We start from the raw sequence: 23,449 nt of genomic DNA on the forward strand, positions 1-23,449 counted from the left end.
AAAGTCTAAAACGTTTTTTCTGCCAGTATTTACTCCCACACTGCTCAAAATCAATTCAGAAACATAAACAGCTCGAGTGAACCACTCATTCGCTCACTTACTTACTCACCGTGCCACACTGACCACAGACACTCCAACGCTGAAGTGAGCAGCTTAAAGAGCACGCCTCGTGAGCTCAGTGAGTACTTGCAATAATTCTTCATTATAATCTAATTTCAAGCTTCCATTTACATTACCTCTACCGCGCAAATGTGAAGGCACCGAATTAAATTAGCCGCAATATTTAAGAACGGACAGCCATCAGCCTTCATGGTGTGGCCAGCGCAACAGGGTGTTATGTAAATTGGACAGGTATTGTTTTGCGAGCATTGTGTGAAATACAAAAGGGGTGTGGTCGGGCAAGGATTCAGTTTGATTGTTGCAATGCGAGCTACTTATTTACTTTGCGATACTTGTTTAAGCACAACAAGACAACACAGCACGCAATTTAGCTATTTAGTATGGAAACGCTTCGTACATAAAGTAGGTATTGCTTTAAGCCGATATTGTTCTTCCACGACAGCGAATTTGTTAGGATTCTTCCGGTTACGCTTCCGTTGAATGATGATTACTTTTTCAATTTTGCACAATTTACATTGCTGTTGAATTGTGTGAATTTTTCATTAGTAGCACCTTGGCGGTGAGACCACGGCACAGTGAGTTAAAGCGGCGAAACTACACGCAATAATGAACAGGATTGTTAAAACCTCGCATTAGCTTTAATACCGAATGGTCGGACTTGCAATAAACTCGAGGTTTGAAAACAACTGATGAAGACCCCTTAGAAATAAGGAAGGTTTTTCGAAAACTTCAAATTTTTCCAACGAAAACTATTTGTCGCCGAGTTGGTAACCAGACTGGGCCTTATAAAAGTGTCTTATATGAATATTTGGATTCTATATCCGACGTAATCAAACACCAACACAGCCTCAATTATAAAATGCTCGGCTTGGGATCCATGTAACCATGAACTTAGCAGCTAAAACTGGTTTCTATAGTCCAGATTTGATATTAAGTACTAAGCAGCCATGTAAGGCCAATTATATATTTTCCACATAAGCAGTCTTTGAGACAGGAAGTGAGTGATCGAAAAACTAAGATATGGAAATGTCAGATGAGCCATTCAGGATATGCATACTGATCTGATATGCGTGGTTGAACCACATTCATAATTGGATTGTCAAAGACAAGACACCGAACAGATCCAAACTCCAGACGCTGGAGTTTCTATATTGACACAGCAGGGGTTCTACTTCATTTTGGTCACGTCGAGGACAGACATTTTGAGATCCGAAGTGTGTGAGCTTAAATCTCTCACAAGTGAGAGAGTCAAGGAAGTGTTGAGATGATTGTGATCTTTCATGCAACTTCGACATTTGAATTTTTAATCTTGCACAATGGGCGGTTAAAATCGGAAACGGATATGGGAACCCTGCTTGTGTGATTGGCTTATTAGACGATATAGCTCCGACCGAAAGAACTGCTGGTACTTACCAAGTGCTTAATATACTCAAATGAAGCTCAGACAACTAATAGTAAACAAGTCAGCGGGGCTTAGACTTTTCCCATTCTCCCACCATTTCCCATAAATACTTTTCCTTAAAAACTCATCAGCTTTGCCATTCACATTGGTTCCACTGTGGCTAGTTAGTCAATTTAGTTTTTATGATGGAGTAAATACGGTATACGGCTTCAGTATGAGCAGTATTATTATTACGCAAAGTGGAAAATGTCATCGGGAAAAAACTGCTGCTTTAAAAATAACTCGCTAGCTGACAGTGAGCTTAAAGCTAGTCAAAGGCTGCTTGACCTCACTAGGTTATTAAGCTACTTCCACGTTACCACAGCGAAATCATCGGGAACCGTAAAGACGATGAGCTCGCTACAAAGGGCACTCTTACCCAAATTCCATTAGGGTGGGAACACCTCGGGCCCTGGATCTATGGACCTTGCGCGAGTTCAGTAAGCGTTGGTCAACGACCCGCATTGGTGGAGTTGCGAAAGCCTTCTGAGCGTAAAAGATCCAATAAAATGGCTGATAGGTGTCTTAGCTGGCACTTACACGGTGAGGCTAAAGATTTTACAGGACGCAACTTGTCAAAATTGCAGGAAAGAATATGAGATGGCAACATCTAGATACTTTCGCCTTCACTGTCTAGCTTTTGCCAGATTATGATTGAAGCAGCTTGGTTGCCAGACTTTCTACGAACCCCGCGAATTGACAGGAGTAAATATTAGCTGGCTCAATAAATTTGTGGCTGGCTCTAGGCGCTTTGTAAATATGCGACGGATGAGCAGCCCAAGTAGCCCAAACTCTTCAAAAACACTAAAAAAATCGTTCGAAAAATTATATATATTTGTACGTATTGGGAATTGGAAGAGTAATGGTTGCTTGAGAGTACAGAAATAGCTTAATATTGGTCATAGTCCGGCTTATTTATGAAAATCCATAACGTTGAATCCGAGAGGATAAGCCCTTGAACATTTTGTATACTTAACTAGTGGAATTAGTGTTACATTAACGCATACTTTTGATTTCCTCTTCTCTAACTCTAACAGCCAAACAGAAATGGGGAATGAACATCGTAAAACTAAGCTATCTTACTAACAGAGGGTTATGGAAGTTGCATATTATACGCACAGACCTTTTCACCAAAGGAAACGCAATCACCACTTCAAGCACTTATTCAATGGCTGCTGCACACTGTTGCGCTTGGAAGCCTGAGGTATGTAACTGTTGATTTTCCTGCTCAATGTCAATAGCAAATGCGCCGAGATGCAAATAGCGGATAAGTAGTGTACCGTAATACAAGCGTTCGAATGAAAACCCGAGATCATGAGGCATGAAGCATGGCATATGTATAACGGTATGTTACTGTAATTGGAGCACGAGCGGAAAATGCTTCAGCACAGGTAGCAATGCATTCCACTTGCAAACTTCCCAGCGAAAGCATCTTTGGCGCAAAGAAGCAGCTCAACACAACAACAACCACCGCCAAGCAATTCAGCTAAAAGTATTTATGCCATTTTTCGTTGATAAGCCAAGCGGGCGAAGGAAGCTCCAGTCACAGTTGCGCGCAGTGTCTGCTAATCCTCATGTTCCACGAATTCCTGCCGAAATTGGCAAAACCATCAGACAATCGCGGCGAGTTCCGGCGAACCAACGACTAAGGCTGAAGCTGGAAGCTGGTGCTTAGCGCGGAGCCGTATGCATGCCGCTTATCGCTGCCGAACGTTTGTATTAATTTGACTTTTCACTTCGTCCTAAATTCACGAGGGGAAAGCGTGGCAACGAGCTCAGTATGTCGTGCTAACGGCAATGCTGTCAATGCCGCGCAACCAGGCGCCATTCCAAACTCACGCTCCCGGTGCCGCTGATGTATAGCTCCACTTTTTTCAATTTGCAACAATTTCCGTTATTTTCCGCTATTTGCACGTACCCGAACAACTAGTAAATGTAAGCAGTGGGAAGAAGTAGAAGTAAGAACGTAGCACAACTGCAGCTCCACTGACACGCACATAGCTTGCAACGAAATGTGGCAACATGATTTCATGCGAGTCTTTTTTTCTGGATTTTTGTTAGCTTTTTTTTATGTACGACCGTGTAGATTCGGTTGTTTGGCGGGTAAGTGTTATTGTACCCCTAATTTTTTGCGGATTCCGCTATCAATATTTCGATAGCTAGAAGCCAGCGTTGCCAACCATTCGAAGCTCGCTCTCTCCCCTCACAAGTTAACAACAGCAGAAGCTCACACATGCTTCCCTACTTGTATTTGTATGTTACACACCCACCCAAGCTTATACCGTTAAGTAGTCGTGTGGAGGGAAAACAAGCAAAATGGCGGTAAGTGGCATAATTGAAGCGTCGCAGCGATTGCAGCGATAGTAAAGCAATAAACGATGCACTGTTTTTGGCTTAAATGTGTTTGTTGTTGCATTTGTGATTGGGTGATTTGTGCTCGTTCGCTGCTTGTTCGCCAAAGCATTGCTGTCGCAGTTAATGTTGGCATTGCTGTCAGTACATTACAACAACAGCAAGTACTTATGTACTTACATACGAACATTCTTAAAAACACTTAGTAGCCCCGAAAGCGAAAACTTCGGAAAACCAGAAATATTATAGCAAGAATATTAGCTTTTAAATATTTTAAAAATTTTTAAAGAAATTCAGTAAATTTTTACATTTTTTGGGTTTTTTTAACTATACTATTGTTGTATTTTTGTAGCGGTAAACTAAGGCTTGCCTAGGAGAGTTCATGGAAATCATGTAACTATAGTTCGGACCTATGGAACAAGGGTTTAATTAATTAAACAAATATCATTCTATTCAGTCGGAAAATTAAGTATCATCAGCAAAATTACAGAAAAATTCAAAACAATTTTAATTTGAGATAAAGAAACATCTTTATAAAAAGAAAACGTTAACGTGGGTTGCACCGAAACTGTAATGCCCCTCACAAAAAAAAAGATTCCGTACAAGAACTTGATATTGATTGTTCAGTTTGTATGGCAGCTGTACGGTACAGAGGTCCGATCTGAAAGAATTTTTCGGGGATTGTAGAGTTTTCTTGGACAAAAATTTCGTTAAGGCATCTCAACAAATAAACAGTTTTACATACAAGGACTTGATTTTGAACGTTCAGTTTTGCCATACAAACTAAATTGACTCAGTTCATTATATACTATATAGTATATATATGTATATATATATACATTATACATTATAGTGTCTCCGAAGTTTCCTTTTGGGTATCACAAACATCGTTCTAAGCTTAATAACAGATCAATTGAAAAGTCTCCGGCTTGATACATAGATCACGCTACTAGAAATAAATCCACATAGCTTTTAGACGACGCGTATATTAATTTGAACAACATTATATGGACTCAGCACCAGAGATATCCTCCGTTTAAAAGTGGTATGCTAAGTTTAGGCGTGGCGAAATGAGCACCGAAGGCGGTGAACACAGTTGACGCCCGAAAGAGATGATTACCGACTAAAACATCAAAAAGATCCACAAAATAATTTGGGATGACCGTAAATTGATGTTTTGCGATACGGCAGACACTCTAAAGCTCACTTTTGACCAAAAGCAACGGCGAGTTGATTGTTCGTAGAAGTGTTTAGATATGTTCAAGCGCAATTAATTCGAGTTTTTGCGTCAATTTGACAGTGGATGAAACGTGGCTGTATCATTTCACTTCGAAGTCCAATTCGCAATCATCAAAGTGGAATGCACACGATGACCCCCTCCAAAGCGTGGAAAAACGCTTGTAAATATTTCTCTCGAAAACTCGTAACGCCGACTCAACTGATGTTGTCCATGTCTTTGCACCATATAGTGTTTCTTTGATGGCAGGAGTTATTTCATTTTGTCCTGGTTCACTACCAGACCCATTTGCTCCACTTCCTTATCCAGTCTAGAGAAAGCTGAACTAACGGCGGGGGTGTTGAGACCTATGATATCAATATCATCGGCGCACGCCAACAGCTGTACACTCTAAAGAAGATTCTATCTTCCCTATTCCTCGTTTGGTATAGAATGGCTCGGGGAGGTCCTTCCCAATTCTGATGAAGCTTTTGGTATTACTCAACGTCACTTTACACAGCCGCATTAGTTTATCAGGGATACCAATTTCAGACATTGCGGCTCAAAAGCAGCTGCTTATATATAAATTGTTGATGAGGCTCATTCCACGATAGTTAGTGCAGTTTCTGGAATTTCCCTTTTTGTGGATTGGGCAAAGCACACTTAAATTCCAATCGTTCGGCGTGCTTTCATCCGACCATATTCTACAAATAAGCTCATACATGCTCCTTATCAATTCTTCGTTCCCATGTTTGAATAGCTCGGCTCGGCAATCCATCGGCCTCCGCCACTTTGTTATTCTTCAGACGGAACTTCTTCATGGTTGGACTAAAAATTAAAACTTTCCAAAATCTTAGAAATCGTTCTAATTATTTTCCATTTCTTTGCACCAAGATTAACAACACTAGTAGAAGCTTATGTTGGAATGATTGGTTCAAAAGAAACAAAAAAAGACAAAAAGGAGTTTACAAAGCTCATTTTTCATAATTACATCGACTGAAACTAGCAGCTACTAAATAAGCAAACATTTCTACAGAATTGCTAATTTTTGAACTTCTCCATTGACTTTTTTAAAGACCGACAATTTAATTTTAACTTAGCAGCCAATAAAAAAAAATTGGTTACAATAAATATTTAATAATTTTTGAACAAAATTCCGAAATTCGTTTTTTACTGTTCACTGGGTAATGTCACAAAAGCCAAAATAAGAAAGAAAGAAAGAAGGGTAGAAGGAATAGAAAAAAGATAAACATTTATGCACTCAAAATCGTTTCGAAATTTCAAGTTCCATTTGCAGTTGCTGGCATTATAGTTGTATTGATATGAAAACACAAACACACACACACATACAAATTCCCTTCAATTCGCGTCGCGCTCGCAGCGACTGCAGTGTTTTTATAAAATAAACGAAGCGACAACTTAATGGCATTGCATACTCGGAGGATATACGTCTACTTGCTGTTGTCGTGCGCGCAAGGATTGCATATATGCAAGTGTGTGTGTGTGTGTGTGTGCATGTAATTGTATATACTTTGTTCGCTTGTCAAGCCTTTGTTTTTCCGCTTCCGTTCGCGATTATTTTGCTTGAATTTTTTATTTGCTCGATTTCTTAGCAAGACACAACGATGCATGTACTTTCGTGTGGGTGAGTGTGAATATATACATATTCATATTCGGGTGGCTGTTATTTACAAAGTTGATATTTTTTTTACTAACGGCCGGTGAAGCTTCCGTTTTTGTCTTAAACAAAGGATTCAACCCCTAAATGTACTGATTTCATATAGTACACCATGTCGTATGAGCAATGCAGAATGTTAATCACTTGTATGAATGCCCTGCTCAGTCGATGTAGCTGCGTATAACTTTTAATATAATATTTATATGATAAAAAATCATTAAAAATCTTAGAGAGAAAAGTTGACAGACAGACGGACGCCATGCTGATCTCTTATACATATCGATATATATTTCATAGGTTTCCTTCTAGGTGTTACATACTTCCTGATATATGCTGTGCAGGGAATAAAATCAAATCAAAATTGTGGACACCCTAATATACTTATATGTACATATGTATATGAATACATATAAAGCGCCTGATTGTGTGCCGTATTTCGTGATACTCGCGCTGCTGTCAAATTGTTAGTTATATTTATGTATGTTATTTGTTGCTGCATTTAACATTCTTGCTTTTGTTGTTTTTGCTTGCTACTCACATTTTTATAACGGCAACATAATAAACGAGCGCACAACAATTGCTGCAGCAATATTTTCACAAGTGATGAAAGGCTATGCCAACACACATAGTGCAACTGCAACAACTACAAAAACACTGACAACTACAAAAACAACAGCAGCAACAACAACATGCCGTCGTGCAACAGCAACACAGTAATATAATGCGAAGTGATTTCATTTCTATTGCAAGTACATATTTATTTTGTATTTCTCTTCATTACTTATGATCAATAAATCATGCTGGTAAATCGACTGTCCAACACTTGACATGAATTCCTTGCAACATATTTGTATTTTGGAATTGCTGGCAAATCGCAAGTAATGGGTGAGTGCGCCACACACACACACACAAACACCAGCGCATATCTAATGCATGTGTGTTGTTATTGTTTTTCTTTTTGTCGAGTAAAATAATACCAACCACATGAGAAAGCGCGGCGCAGCGCGTGAAATGCGGAAATTGCTCAACATCCTTATCATTATGGTATGTGCAATCTCGAATGATCAAATACTGATGTGCGAGTAATTCAATGGAATTGCAGCGATTGATAAATTTGATACTTGAGCCAAAGCAGTAAGTAAAACAACAACAACTGGATACTGAAGAGTGATAACTCATTGCTAAAGTATTATTTTCTGATTTGTTTTATAGTTTTCTGAAGAAAATCCAAACATGCAGTACACTACTACTTGGGTCGATTGGGTGCCAGGCCGCCTTCTTTTAGTTTCAGCAATAATTATATGGTCTTAACTATCTTAATTATATAGTACAATAGTATCGCCAGGCCAAAGTTATCGATATTGAATCGCCAAAAGCTTCGCGAGCTTTGTTGAGATTCACCGAATGTCCAAAACTGAGACCTAATAACACCTGTGTGTCTGTGGCGAAAATCACAGTTTTTTGCTTGCGGCGACAAGGATTTTATTTGGGTGAAATTCCCTTCAAAACGAGAACAAGTTATCGAAGGAAACGATGCGAATTTATGTCAAAAAACGAATCACTCTAACCATCCAATAAACATCCTTCAATTTGTGGATTGCGATTCTTTCAAATTCAGAGCTATTTTAACCCTCATCGAGACCCTATTTTTTTTTGTAACGCTATTGCCACGCCAAGCGTGAACAAGGCAGTCAATTTGATTTCAACCAAATCGAGAGGTAAGAAATTTCAAAAATGTATCTATATTGTACATATATGAGCGTAAATACAACACGTATTTCCATACAAATGTATGTAAACACCACTTGGCCTAGCCAAGCACCATTGGTCTCGACCAGGGTTAAGCTGAGACCAAAATACTCACTTCATTAAGTAATTGCACTTAACGTCTGAGACATTGAAATTCATCACACAGAAAGAAATAACTAAACTCGTTACATGGGGTTTCAGGGAAGATGTGGGCTAATTACATTTATTTTTGACAGCAACGAAGTTTACACTAAATCAAACATTCTCGCTTAATATTAGGAAGTTAACTCTATATACTGGCCGGTGTTTACCTAGATGCTCACATTCATAATATGGCGGATTGGAGGATATATACAGTAATATATTCACATTTGGCATCTTCTAATAAATCAATCAGCCTTATCCACAAATTTGTGTTTTTCTTGTCGCAAATAGGAAAAATCTCCCATGTTCGAAAATGTTCCCTATAATTTTTCACACGAATCCATGAAATTTTTTCATAAAATATTTTGGAACAATTATCAATAACATGTAAGCATACTTTACTAACTATTTTCATGATTTTAAAAACATTTTTTATGAACTAAGGCCTTTTAATAAAATACAGTTGACATTTCTGGTCAATAGTAAGGCTGAAAAACATGATATAAAAAACGAGTTTCAAAAAACAACAACAAGGAAGTGTATAAAATATTAGGAATCAAAATACATAATTTTTTAAATAGCAAGGGCCACCTGCGGAATCGAGTTCAGAATGAAAAGGTAACTCCTACTTTCAAATGTCTATCCAAAGTGGGGCAGTGGATTTTTTAAAAACATTATTCCAATAATTATTAATGCAGCTAATACCGATCAAATCAAAAATATATGTACGATATATAATTAAAAACAAAAACACGCGTTGGCAGTCGCATAATTTGCTTTATAAGTTGACAATGTTTTTTTTTCAATGTTACTTAATCAAAACAAAACCATATGCGACAGCTTGCCGAAGCTCACAATAATTTAATCGAAATTCGAACATTTCACTCGAAATTGGTGATACGAATCTTTCGGTCGCGTTAGAATAAAAATTTATGGGAATGATTTGTTCACGCGAAGTTTACGATAAAGCGGAATATTTCACACAATAATCTTGACGAAGAAATCGGAGTAATGTCACTGGTTTTAACTGACGATTTAAATGGTATCGATTTTTATATATCATCGTCTTCGTCATTTTACTCCTCCTCTACATAGTCTTATCCAAGAATTTAGGAATTTAATGGGCCTTTAGGGGCTCAAATTAATTTATACTGGAAAAAAATGCTCAATTGCTGGTATATACAATAAATTATATAAAAAAAACAAAAAAAAAAAAAAAAAAAAAAAAAAAAAAAAAAAAAAAAAAAAAAAAAAAAAAAAAAAAACAAAAAAACAAAAAAAAAAAAAAAAAAAAAAAAAAAAAAAAAAAAAAAACAAAAAAAAATAAAAAAAAAAAAAAAAAAAAAAAAAAAAAAAAAAAAAAAAAAAAAAAAAAAAAAAAAAAAAAAACAAAAAAAAAAAAAAAAAAAAAAAAAAAAAAAAAAAAAAAAAACAAAAAAAAAAAAAAAAAAAAAAAAAAAAAAAAAAACAATACAGGGCCGTCGGATATACTTTTGCAAACTGAATTCGAGATGGAGATTTATTTCTTTATACAATTTCGGCATCTCAATTATAGTCTTAATGTACGAAATTAATTTGGCAGGGCGAAAAGGATAATATTATATATCATTCTCTCTTTTATATAAAGTTTGTCTGTCTCTTTAAATTTAATCTTTATTTAGAGATATTTGTTCTGCCAAAAATCACAAAAACTCTTACTGATCTAACTAGAATATTAGAAGATTTTTTAATTTAAATTTCGAGTGAAAACTCATTCGTCGATATATTTTTGTTTCTATTCTATTTCTGTTGGTACCACTGTCAGTCACATCTGTGTCAAATGTCACATCAAAATCATCATTGGTGTTAAGTGTACGCTTGTCTTTCTGAAGTACATAAAGTGCATTCGAAATGTTCAGAATGTGGGAAGAGGCCTTCGGTGATAATTATTTGTTGCCAGAAAGTGTTTTTGGTACAATTATTCAAAGAAGGTTGAGAACACGTTGACGACGAACCACGTTGCGGACGGCCATCGACATCAACTGATGATCAACACGTCAATAAAATAAAGGACTTGGTGCTTGACATCCTTTTGCAAAATAAATTAAGAATTTTGTTACTGCTCATAAAGATTTGTGGAATTGGAAGTTGCGATAAACAGTTACTAAAGTGTGCGACAAAACTAAAGCACAGAATCTGCCTTGTCGGTATTTAACCGAATAAAATCATAAAGTAGGCATTACGTGATGTTTTATTGATTTGTATTATTAGTTCATGTATTCTTCTTTTAAAATTAGTAAAAATTAAACAAATTAACTTACTAAAATATTATATAAAATTAAATATATGAAGAACTCCAAAAATCTGGTGCGACAAAACAAAAGCACATAACTAAGAATTTACATTAATTGCACATTAATTGTTTGTCAAACGGTTTTTAATGATCAAAAATGTTGGATATGTGTAGTTATTACCTAATTAGAAAAATATTAATGCATATTCAGTTGCAGTTCGTCATTCAGTACGGTTGGTTGTATGTTAAAGAGAAAGATATTTCAATGGCTCGAAATAAGTATTCTGTTCATTTTAGAAAAAAATTTGTTAAGGATTTTAAGAAAAGAGAATCGGTTATGACTATTGCAAAAAAGTTTGGAATAAATCATCCTAATGTTTCCCGAACATTTAGCCAATTTCGCAAATCAAGCTCTTTGGTTACAGCGCATAGAGGTAGACGGCCGTGGAGAGCAACCGAACGAGAGGATAAGGGAGTCATTCGGGCAATAAAAAATTACCCTTTTATATCGGCAATATCTATTGTAAGACAATTACGGTTAAATATATTACAGAGATCCATACAACGTCGAGCTGTCGATGGGGAATTTTCATGCTACCTGTAGCAAGTTATTGCAAAAAAGCCGTATTATTTATTTAAAGAACAGACTGGCGTGATTGGAATTTGTGAGGATGCACATAAATTGAGCGATTACCAAATGGCAAACTGTACTTTTTTCTGGCGAATCGAAGTTTAATATCAAAGATTGAGATGGGCTGAAGCTGGTAGGCAGACCGAAGGGACAACGCCTAAATCAACGTTATAAAACAAGCGCGGTGAAACATGGTGGAGACAATGTACTAGTGTGGGGTTGTTTTCCAGGGAATGCAATAGGATAAATTCATCATATAAACAGTATAATGGACAAATATAAGCATAAAAATATTTCTCAGAATATTAATGCTGCCACATGTTGCAGAAGAAATGGCTTTAAAATGGAGTTATCAACATGACAACGACCAGAAACACACTGCTATTTGTGTAAAACAGTGGTTTGTTGATAACAGGAATGAGGTTTTGAAGCGACTCGCACAATCACCTGATCTCAATCCCATAGAGAACCAATGGTAAATTGTAGATCGAAAAATCAGACTTGAGAATTGTAAAAATAAGGCCGTTTTATACATTCAAGTGAAGGTAGCATGGAAAAGCATTTCCTGGGACACATCAAATAAATTAATTGAGTCCATGCCTAGCCGATGTGCAACTGTATTGAAAAATAAGGGATACAGAACCAAATATTGAAAGACATAAATTTTTCAATCATAAAACCATTTCGTGCTTTTGTTTTGTCGCACCAAATTTTTGGAGTTTTTCATATATGGTATTTTATATATTTTTTTAATAAGTTAATTTGTTTAATTTTTACTAATTTTAAAAAAAGAATACATGAACTAATAATACAAATCAATAAAACACACGTAATGCTCATAATATATACTTTCATATTAAAATATAAACATGCACCCACAACTTTTGTACGGTTGCACACACACACCAACACACATGTGTGTGGCGTGTGTTCATCGCTGCATATTCCCCAAATTCTGTTGCCTTCAAACGTTGCTGCGTGGCTGCCTCGCCTGCCATTCGTCGAGTTGTTATATTAAGTTGTAGAATTTTGTTGCTGTTGCAACATGCTTAGAATTTTGTGGCTATGCTTGCGGTTGGTTGGCCGCTACTGCTGATGTTGTTGTTATTGTTGTTGCTATTCACATGATCCTCGTAAAATTTCCAACCATATTTTCAATTTGTTATTGTGGTGTGAGTGCGTTTTGGCGATGTGGCAAGCACCAAACGAGGACATACTATATCTGTGCAGCAAACAGCACGGGCAGCAGCAGCAGCAACAATCAGCAGTGCAACAATAACAGTTGCATAGCAATGCTGCAGCTTGCTCGTTTACTTGCTTGCTTGTTGTCGTTGCTACAGATGAGCAGCAATAAATTATATTGGACCAAAAATTTAATATGTACGCGTATGTGGGCTATATGTGGGCGGGGGGCAGCAACGCTGCGGTTGCAACACACACAAACACGCACGCACACATATATATTCACAGGGATGTATTTAATAATTCTGGAAATGTAATGCAATGTACTAATGTGTACATTAAAAAATTATATTTACAGAAAAGCAAATGGCGGGTTTAAATGTGGCAAGTTGTACAGGGTGGCACAAAAGCAAGTTTTTTAAGTTTTTAAAAAATAAATTTAGCCAAATTAAACAGTTTTGTGCCAAATACCTTATTTTACTTAACGGTAGAGTGGTCATTTGCTGATATGGCACAAATTTCATTATCCGAATAAGTATATTAACAAAATTCGGTTACGCGGATAACCGGATATACGGATTTTTTCCACATTTTGCATTTATGCGAATAACATTAATATTGCAATATCAAATATATAAAATTATGGTCACGCTGATATCCGAAAACATTTAAAAATTAAATAACCGCTTATCCAAAGTTTTTCAGATATTTTACGCATAAGATGAATATTCCACTATTCATATACATACATAGGATTACATGGTCATTAGGATATGCATGGGATATGTATATTAAATTTGGATAAGCGGATATTATAATATCCGCATGCAAAACTCTGTTTATTTATTATGATACCCGAATACGTTTAGAAATTGGATAACTATATAACCAGTTTTTTATTAAACATTTAATTTATGCGGTATACCCGTTATATAAGCAAAGTCCCGTTATAAGTATATTTGGTTAACAAGATATTCGGATTTTTTCCACATTTCCAATTTATCCAGATAACACGAATGGTGGCCATATCTAAATATACATACATATGTATAAACAAACTCTGTCTACTCGAATAATGGAATGTGTATAATTTGATAACATGAATATTACAACATCCGAATATACGAGTATAAACGAACTCTGGTTATTCAGATATCCGTATACATATAAAATTTGGATAACCTGATTGATATTCAGAGTTTTTTGCGGATATTTAATTTATACGGATAAGACGCGAGGTTCTTCAACATATCGCTGATTTGCGCCCACGCCCCGACGGAAGAGAAGGACGATTTGACCAAAGATGCCTTCTATGAGCGCTTGGAGCGCGCTTATGAGAGCTGCCCCCGCCACGATGTCAAAATCGTGCTTGGCGACTTTAACGCCAAGGTGGGCAAAGAAGGTATCTTTGGCACTACGGTCGGTAAATTCAGCCTCCATGACGAAACTTCCCCAAATGAGTTGAGGCTGATTGACTTCGCCGGGGCCCGAAATATGGTTATCTGTAGTACTAGATTCCAGCATAAAAAGATTCATCAAGCTACCTGGCTGTCTCCGGATCGAAAAACTACCAACCAGATCGATCATGTTGTGATAGACGGAAGACACGTCTCCAGTGTTTTAGATGTGGGTGCGCTCCGCGGTCCTAACAAAGAATCGGACCACTATCTTGTTGCAGCCAAGATTCGCACCCGCCTCTGTGCAGCAAAAAACGCACGCCAACAAACACAAGGAAGGTTCGACGTCGAGAAGCTGCAATCACAACAGACAGCCGAACGATTTTCTACTCGGCTTGCACTCCTGCTCTCTAAGAGCACTCGTCAACAACTCGGTATAAGGGAACTGTGGGACGGCATTTCAAATTCCTTACGTACAGCTGCAACCGAAGCCATTGGTTTTCGGAAAGTGCAAAAGAAAAGCTGGTACGACGAGGAGTGCCGTGTCGCAGCGGAGAGAAAACAGGCTGCCTACCTCGCAACGTTACGATCGACCACAACACGTGTGGTACCGCGAGTTGAAGAGGGCAGCGAGACGCATTTGCAGACAGAAAAAGAAAGAGGCTGAAATGCGTGAGTACGAAGAGCTTGATGAGCTTGATGAGCTGGCCGACAGGGGTAATGCTCGAAAATTCTACGAAAAAATGCGGCGGCTTACAGAATGTTTCAAGACCGGAGCATACTCTTGTAGAACCCCCAAAGGTGATCTAGTGACCGATGCCCAGAGCATAACTAAATTATGGAGGGAACACTTCTCCAGCCTGCTGAATGGCAGTGAACGCACAACGCCAGGAGAAGGCGAACCCGATTCCCCAATCGATGACGATGGAGCAGACGTTCCATTGCCCGACCATGAAGAAGTTCGAATAGCAATTGCCCGCCTGAAGAACAACAAAGCGGCAGGGGCCGACGGATTGCCGGCCGAGCTATTCAAACACGGCGGCGAAGAACTGATAAGGATCATGCATCAGCTTCTTTGTAAAATATGGTCGGACGAAAGCATGCCCAACGATTGGAATTTAAGTGTGCTCTGGCCAATCCATAAAAAAGGAGACTCCACAATCTGCGCCAACTACCGTGGGATTAGCGTCCTCAACATCGCATATAAGGTTCTATCGAGCGTATTGTGTGAAAGATTAAAGCCCACCGTCAACGAACTGATTGGACCTTATCAGTGTAGCTTCAGACCTGGAAAATCAACAACCGACCAGATATTCACCATGCACCAAATCTTGGAAAAGACCCGTGAAAGAAGAATCGACACACACCACCTCTTCGTCGATTTTAAAGCTGCTTTCGACAGCACGAAAAGGAGCTGTCTTTATGTCGCGATGTCTGAATTTGGTATCTCCGCAAAACTAATACGGCTGTGTAAACTGACGTTGAGTAACACCAAAAGCTCCGTCAGGATCGGGAAGGACCTCTCCGACTCCCTATCGTGCGACTTCTTCAACCTGCTTCTGGAGAAAATAGTTCGAACTGCAGAACTAAATAGAGAAGGTACCATCTTCTATAAGAGTGTACAGCTGCTGGCGTATGCCGACGATATTGATATCATCGGCCTCAACACCCGCGCCGTTAGTTCTGCTTTCTCCAGGCTGGACAAGGAAGCACAGAAAATGGATCTGGCAGTGAACGAGGGCAAAACGAAATATCTCCTGTCATCAAACAAACAGTCGTCGCACTCGCGACTTGGCTCTCACGTCACTGTTGACAGTCATATCTTTGAAGTTGTAGATAATTTCGTCTATTTAGGAACCAGCATTAACACCACCAACAATGTCAGCCTGGAAATCCAACGCAGGATTGCTCTTGCCAACAGGCGCTACTTCGGACTGAGTAGGCAATTGAAAAGTAAAGTCCTCTCTCGACGAACAAAAGCTAAACTCTTTAAGTCGCTCATAATTCCCGTCCTGCTGTATGGTGCAGAGGCTTGGGCGATGACAACAACCGATGAGTCGACGTTACGAGTTTTCGAGAGAAAGATTCTGCGAAAGATTTATGGTCCTTTGCGCGTTGGCCACGGCGAATATCGCATTCGATGGTATGATGAGCTGTACAAGATATACGACGACATCGACATAGTTCAGCGAATTAAAAGACAGCGGCTACGCTGGCTAGGTCATGTTGTCCGGATGGATGAAAACACTCCAGCTCTGAAAGTATTCGACGCAGTACCCGCCGGGGAAGCAGAGGAAGAGGAAGACCACCACTCCGTTAGAAGGACCAAGTGGAGAAGGACCTGACTTCGCTTGGAATATCCAATTGGCGCCACGTAGCGAAAAGAAGAAACGACTGGCGCGCTATTGTTATCTCGGCTATAATCGCGTAAGCGGTGTCTACGCCAATTAAGAAGAAGAAGACGTATTTAACAATAGCCGGATATACAAATAAAAAAAATCTTTTACAATTATATTTAGTTTATCGGATATCCGGATTATTTTCCACATTTTTAATTTATCCAGATTACACGAATATATTTGAATCCATAAACAATATTCAAATCAATAATTAAATCCATAATTAAAATCAGTTATTTAATACTCAAGTTCATATACATATATGACATTTTGAGTAATTAGATACCCAAAATTTATCCAGATATTTAATTATAGTATACAGATTAATATTTCCATATCCAAATAAATAAGTGAAATATGTTTACTATAATAACCGAATACATATGAAAACTAAGTAACCTGGTATTCAGTTTTTTAATGTATTCGGATATTGTGAAGAATAATCCAATCTGTATCTATAAACAAAATTCCGATGCTAGGATATGCGAAAATATATAATTTATTAATTAAAACGCTTGAGTAATCTTATCCAAACTCAATAAGCAGAATCAAAATAACTAATACACAATTAAATGAATATTAACCAAATTTTTTTAAACCTGTTATCCGGATAAATATACAAGCGAACATTAATCGTATTTTCATATTATCCGGATTTTATCCATGTCAACAACTGAATATTAACCAGATTTTTTTAAAACCTGTTATCCAGATAAATATACAAGGCAATATTAATCGTATTTTTATATTATCCGGATTTTATATATGTCAGCAAATGAATATTAATCCAATTTTGTTTTAAACCTGTTATCCGGATAAATATACAAGCGAATACTAATCTTATTTTCATATTATCCGGATTTTATCCATGTCAGCAAATGAATATTAAGCCGATTTTTTTAAAACCTATTATCCGGGGAAATATACAAGGGAATATTAATCTTATTTTTATATTTTCCTGATTTTATCCATGTCAGCAAATGAATAATAAGCCAATTTTTTTAAAACCTATTATCCAGTGAAATATACAATGGAATATTAACCCAACTTTGTTTTACACCTGTTATCCGGATAAATATACAAACGAATACTAATCGTATTTTCATATTATCCGAATTTCATCCCTGTTAACACAAAATCTAAATGGATAACCGAATGTTCAAATATTTCTAAAGATTATTTTGCGATTTTCGTATTTTACCCAGACGAACTGTGAGACACTTATAGAGCCCCTCAAGGAGATTGCATATGGAGGCTACTAAAAGATTGTTCGTCTTGCAAATTTGCTCTCATTCGATATCCAACATGTAAAGTCAGTTTAGACTTACTTTATAATCACCACATTTTGTTGTCCTTAATATTAGGAACACAAGTTTTAAAGAGAATGAGAGTTATTAAAATTTAAGCAAACAAATCTGGAAAGGCAATGGATTTTCTGGAATTGAAAAAGCAATGGAGATTTACATATCCAAATGACATACATATACATATGTATATATACTTATTATATCTGCAAACTTTTTCACGCGACTCTGTTAACTACTGCAATAACAGTCATCGCTGAGTAATTACTACAATGAATGTCAATTAAGGCCACGTAAAGTTATTGAGTGATGATAATATGGGGCATACACAGCCACCGAACAAACTTCGAAAACATTTTCACAGATTTATTGAAAATGTGGCATATATGAAATACTATGTAGTATGTGTATGTATTCAATATAAGACGTGAAAATTTCAAAATTAAACTGTTTACGCTGAATACATATAAATGATTAACAAGATATGCAAACATTTATAGAACAAGTTTTGTAGCGAAATATTTCGAGTAACCAAAAATGAGAGAACTGTGTAACATTTCAGAACATTGGTTGACATACTTACAATGCTACTAAGGCATATACCTGTGTAGAGATTCATTAACTAGCCTCTCGAAAGCTTGCGAGAGAAAGGAATTTCTTTTTGGGGCAAACAAACTCTGCATAAACATATGTTTTCAATTCCAGCCCTACCAATCCAATACTGATCTAATTAGAAATGTTTAATGCCTGGTTACAGCCCAACTTTAAGCCTCAGTAACGATATTTATAATCAAAAACATTTACAATTCGAACATGGATGGTTCAAATAATACCTGAAACTTTAAATTATTATATTTAGTTAACAAGGAGTACTTTGAAATAACTTCACTTCGGATTTGAGTCTGAAGAGTTTAATTGAATTGGTGGCAAAGAAGAAATCTTCGTCATTCACCGTACAATAATACAGACAAATGTGGTCGAGAGAATTATTATCTCTCAGACTTCCTAATGAATGATAAAATATTTCAGCTAATAGCTTTTCTTGCAACATCTAGACATATGGGTTCTGCACAAATTTCGGACTTCGGTGTTACCACAAGGTGAAGAAAATATGACACTACTTCAAACCAATAAGACATACTTCAGTCAAACCGGTCCGCTATATAATTGTCGGCCGAAAGAGTTAAGCCAGTATTTTTTATGATTCCCTTGGAATTATTTTCAGTGACTAAAACGATCAATAAACAATATTACTTGCTGAAATTGGGTCGATTGGACGCCGAATTTAAAGTTAAGGAAAAAGTTTTTCATTAAATCTCTTGGGAAATCTGTGCTCAAGCTGAACAACTATATAGCTCTACTATTTTCAAAAGAAGAACAAAAATTTCACAATTCAATTTACGTTCTTTAAAAAGAAAAATTATCCCCTCGAGCTATGTCAAACATATCGAAGTTATTCTATGTTAGATAAAAAAAATAAACTGGTAGGAGTACTTATTAAGAGCAGGGCTTCGAAAATCTTCGATCTGCAAATCCTGCAAAGACTCATTGCCCTCAAATTGGAGTTTCGACACCGCATGAACTATTGGCTCTACACAAGTGTAATCCTCCCCATACAAACAAACGTTGCGGCGGTACGGTGGGGGACATTATCGAAAAAGTGCCGTATTAAGCCACTGAAACAGGTGCAAGAGGCCTGCTTGCTGAAAACTACGTCAACCAAAGCTCTGGAAGCTATCCCCGACATCCAGCCAATATTCCCTGTCAAAAAAGTATCGGAAATTCTTTATTTCCCCCTCTCATCTCCCGCTTATATAGAAGACAGGTAAATTTTTTTTCCAAGGTTGGTAAAACTGTTCTTAATTATGATGCGAAAAATTAGCGCGATCTGTCAACCAGTGTGTTTACAGCAGCTGTTTATGTCAGTCGACCTGAGTAGTGTTTGTCGAATTTTGAAGGCGATAAAATAAATTTGGATGACGATATTTTGTTTTATTTATAAATTCTCGATACTTTCTTGACAGGCTGATATACAAGCAAGTGAAGTCAATGCTTTTGGTCAGCCAGCTTATGATTTTAGGTCATCAGAGCCAAATTCGGGCATGGTAGCATAAGCGACATTGTTAATGAATTCGAGCTAAATAGGCAAATGCGAAACTAAATGACTACAATTGGGTCTTTCTGGACGATATTGTGAACATAACAGTAGCGCTTGGCACCTTCTGCTCTACCCAGCAAGTACATAAACCTTCTATTGGCTAGCAAAGTGCCAAGTAAGGTTAAACGTAGTGTCTATACTATGTATCATTGCGTATTATTCAAGCTGGTAATAACTAGACTCTCAGTAGGTAACTCGTTAATATGATCTGGGTAACCTGTCATATAGAAATAGAAGGAAACCTAAAGGCAAACGAGCTGGCCCGCTCGTAGACAGCTGACAATACAATTCCTCTAACTTGCCCCAGAACATTCAGTTCTTTCAAGGTTTGTTTGCAGCAATGTACTCCTCTAGGACACCTCAGATCTCGGAAAGAGAATATTGTAGGGGTCAGCACAGGGCAGCTACTCTCAAGATCTCAGCTTCAGAAAATGGTAAAAGTGGATTCAATGGAATGAAAAGGAAACGCGGAGGATGACGAGAAGCTGGAACATTATTTATGTGAACGAAAACATGCTGCAAGGTCTGGATCTTTCAACCTTTAAAAGTTGATATTTTAAGAACACCGTTCAAAGATAAAATTTTAAGGGGTGCTTAAAGGAATAGTTATGGGAGATGCTTAGGACCAATTGTACAAAGAAGAAGTACTAAAATTGTTAAATTATCTCTAAAAATTGTAAATTTTTACAAAAATTCTTAGTTTTTTACTTTTAATTAAATATTTAAAGATTTAGAAAAACTACCTCAAACATGGAACAATTGAGTTAATTAAATGGAAGTGTCTGATATTCAATTTGCCTTGCAAATATGCCCTGCATTTACCGGCCGCACGCCGCAGCAGCAGCAAAACCAGACCGAAAAGGGAATGCATATTTCCATTTAAACGCCAACAATGGCCAAATAGAAATACAAAACCCAAATAAACAGCAACAGAATCTTTGCAGAACAATTCTCTGTGGCAAGGCTGAGTTGGAGCCGGGCGTCGCTCTCGGCCATATTTTCACACTTGCAAAACACAAAGTACTCGTAACACAAATTACTTAGGCACTTTAGACGCAGACTCTCTCTATTTGTGTGTTGCAAGTATAGATATTGCAAGTATGTGTATGTAAGCAAGTATGTATGTATGTATGTGCAAGAGCTTAGGCAGCTGGTCGCCTGTTGGTGGAGTCATAGAGTAAGCAACCATTTTTCATATCGGTAATCACGTGTGAATTACTCGGACGTTTACTCGTTTCCGGCGCCACACACACATACACACACAGCAGCTCACGTGCTTGTAATTGCGACTGGCAAATATATGCATATGCATGTATTATTCAAATTACATATGCATGCTCGTATGTGTGTGCAGTGTACATGAGCCTTAAGTAAGGACTTCCGGCAAAGGCACTCTTTGCTTTGTCATCATCGGCAACAATAACAACAACAGCGCCACCGGCAGCGGTAACGACGACCATCTGGCTCGTTGTGCAGCTAAACGGGCGACACACACATACACACATGCATGTACATATATATATAACAACACACATACATGCATATGGATTTGCCACACGTGCATGATATCTCGCTTGGCCAACACTTTGTGGTGATAATTCATTATTTACTACTGTCGGCTTACCTCAATGTCTTGTTGCGTTGTTGGTGAATGGACACGGATAAATAATTGCTCATCCGTTGGCAGTTCGTGCAGTATCTTCACCTTGTACTGCAAGGAGCCGTGCGCCTTTACTTCTTGTATGACTTGCAAATATTTTGCATCCGACGCTTTCACCTGCAAATTTAAATGGGAAATTAAATACGAGTATTCTTAATAAACAGTTGCATAATAAATATATATATGTATGAGTGTATATACATATGTATGTGTTGGTATGTTTGGACATTCTTGCAAATCAATTGATTGTTTGTTGTTACAAATTGTTATGTTTATGTGAGGGCTTATGCATTGATAGTGTTTATGAATATGTGCATTTTAAATATACAGGGTGCGTCATCTTTTGTATTCCAAATTAAAATTTATTAAATTTTAAGTAACGAAAAATATATTCTTTCAAGGCATCTTGAAGCAACCTGAGTTGAAGTCTTGGAATATCACCAACACACGCTGTACCACGAAATTACTTTAGGTCGTATGAATGGTGAGTATACTAAGTGAGGAAATTATGGCACATGGTAGAGGTGAGTATGAAAGATAAATATACAGTACTAAAAGGGAAATTATAAAATATAATCATAGTCTCAACTACAGAAATATGCCAAAGGGGAACTGACAGAATGCAGATCATGTAAGGAGGAGAATGGCGACGATTGAGACGTGATATCTCATAATACACCAAACAACAAGGGAATGGGCAGCTAGGTTGGATAATAAAACAAAGTTAACTTCGGTTGCACCGAAACCTTACACAAATACAAAAGATTGTATATAAAAATTGTATTTTTATTAATCTGTTTGTACTGCAGCTATATGATATAGTGTCCCGATCTCAATAATTTCTTCGGAGATTGTACCGTTGCTTTGGACAACAATACATGTCAAATTTCGTCAAGATATCTCGTCAAATAAAAAAGTTTCACATACAAGGACTTGATTCCGATGGTTCATTTTGTAAGGGAGCTATATGCGTCTCTGACAAAAGTCAAAATCTTTTTGAGATATTATTATTCCATAACACTAGTGAAATGTCAAAGTTATTAAATCTCTCCCCACTGTCATAGAAGTTAACACCCCCTGTATGCATTTTGAAGAGCACACGTCGAAAGAGAATTGTTGATTATGGGCGAAGGAAAGCAGGAAAGTCGAATGTGTGCAAATTGATTGAGGTCAGTTGACATGAAGTTAATGAGAAAATTAGAAATACTTATAGTAAAGTCAAATGTACATTTTTGTAGACAACAACAACGTAGTTTGTTGCATTTTGGCAACCAGTAAAGTGTGAAACATTTAACATAATAGAAAGTACGTCGGAGTTCCAAATGAAGTATAAAGGGTGATCCATTTCGAGGTTCCTACTTTTTTCACTCGAAAGAACATTCTTTGGCATTTAGTTTTTGAAGATTATCTCTTTCAAATGTTGACCGCGGCTTCGGCTCAGATGTTCCATGCGTTGAGTCCAATTTTCTATGACTCGTTCGAGCATTTTACTGGTAACTGGCGAATGACAAGTGTCATATTTTGCTCCAATGCCTGAATCGAATCAGGATTGGCAGTATAGACTTTAAACTTTACATATCCCCACGGGAAAAAGTCTAACAATCTTGGTGGCCAATTGACTGACCCAAAACGTCAAATTATCCGCTGACCAAAGTGTTCTCTCAATAAATCTATTGAGTGATGCGATGTGTGGGATGTGGTGCCGTCTGGTTCAAACCAAATGTCGCCGAGATCACAAGCTTCGAT

The 23,449-nt window shown here is 37.3% G+C and overlaps 1 protein-coding gene across 1 annotated transcript in view; it reads right to left on the reverse strand.

Moving 5' to 3' along the window:
* The window catches only part of LOC126756212 (nuclear pore membrane glycoprotein 210), a 128,901-nt gene that overhangs the window by 36,677 nt on the left and 68,775 nt on the right, over nt 1-23,449 (reverse strand). Inside the window, exon 21 of the mRNA XM_050469092.1 lies at nt 21,668-21,820. Coding sequence (XP_050325049.1) covers nt 21,668-21,820 — 153 coding nt within the window. The remainder of the gene's footprint in view (nt 1-21,667; nt 21,821-23,449) is intronic.

The sequence above is a fragment of the Bactrocera neohumeralis genome, chromosome 4, assembly GCF_024586455.1.
Source record: "Bactrocera neohumeralis isolate Rockhampton chromosome 4, APGP_CSIRO_Bneo_wtdbg2-racon-allhic-juicebox.fasta_v2, whole genome shotgun sequence".
In the NCBI taxonomy this organism is placed as follows: domain Eukaryota; kingdom Metazoa; phylum Arthropoda; class Insecta; order Diptera; family Tephritidae; genus Bactrocera; species Bactrocera neohumeralis.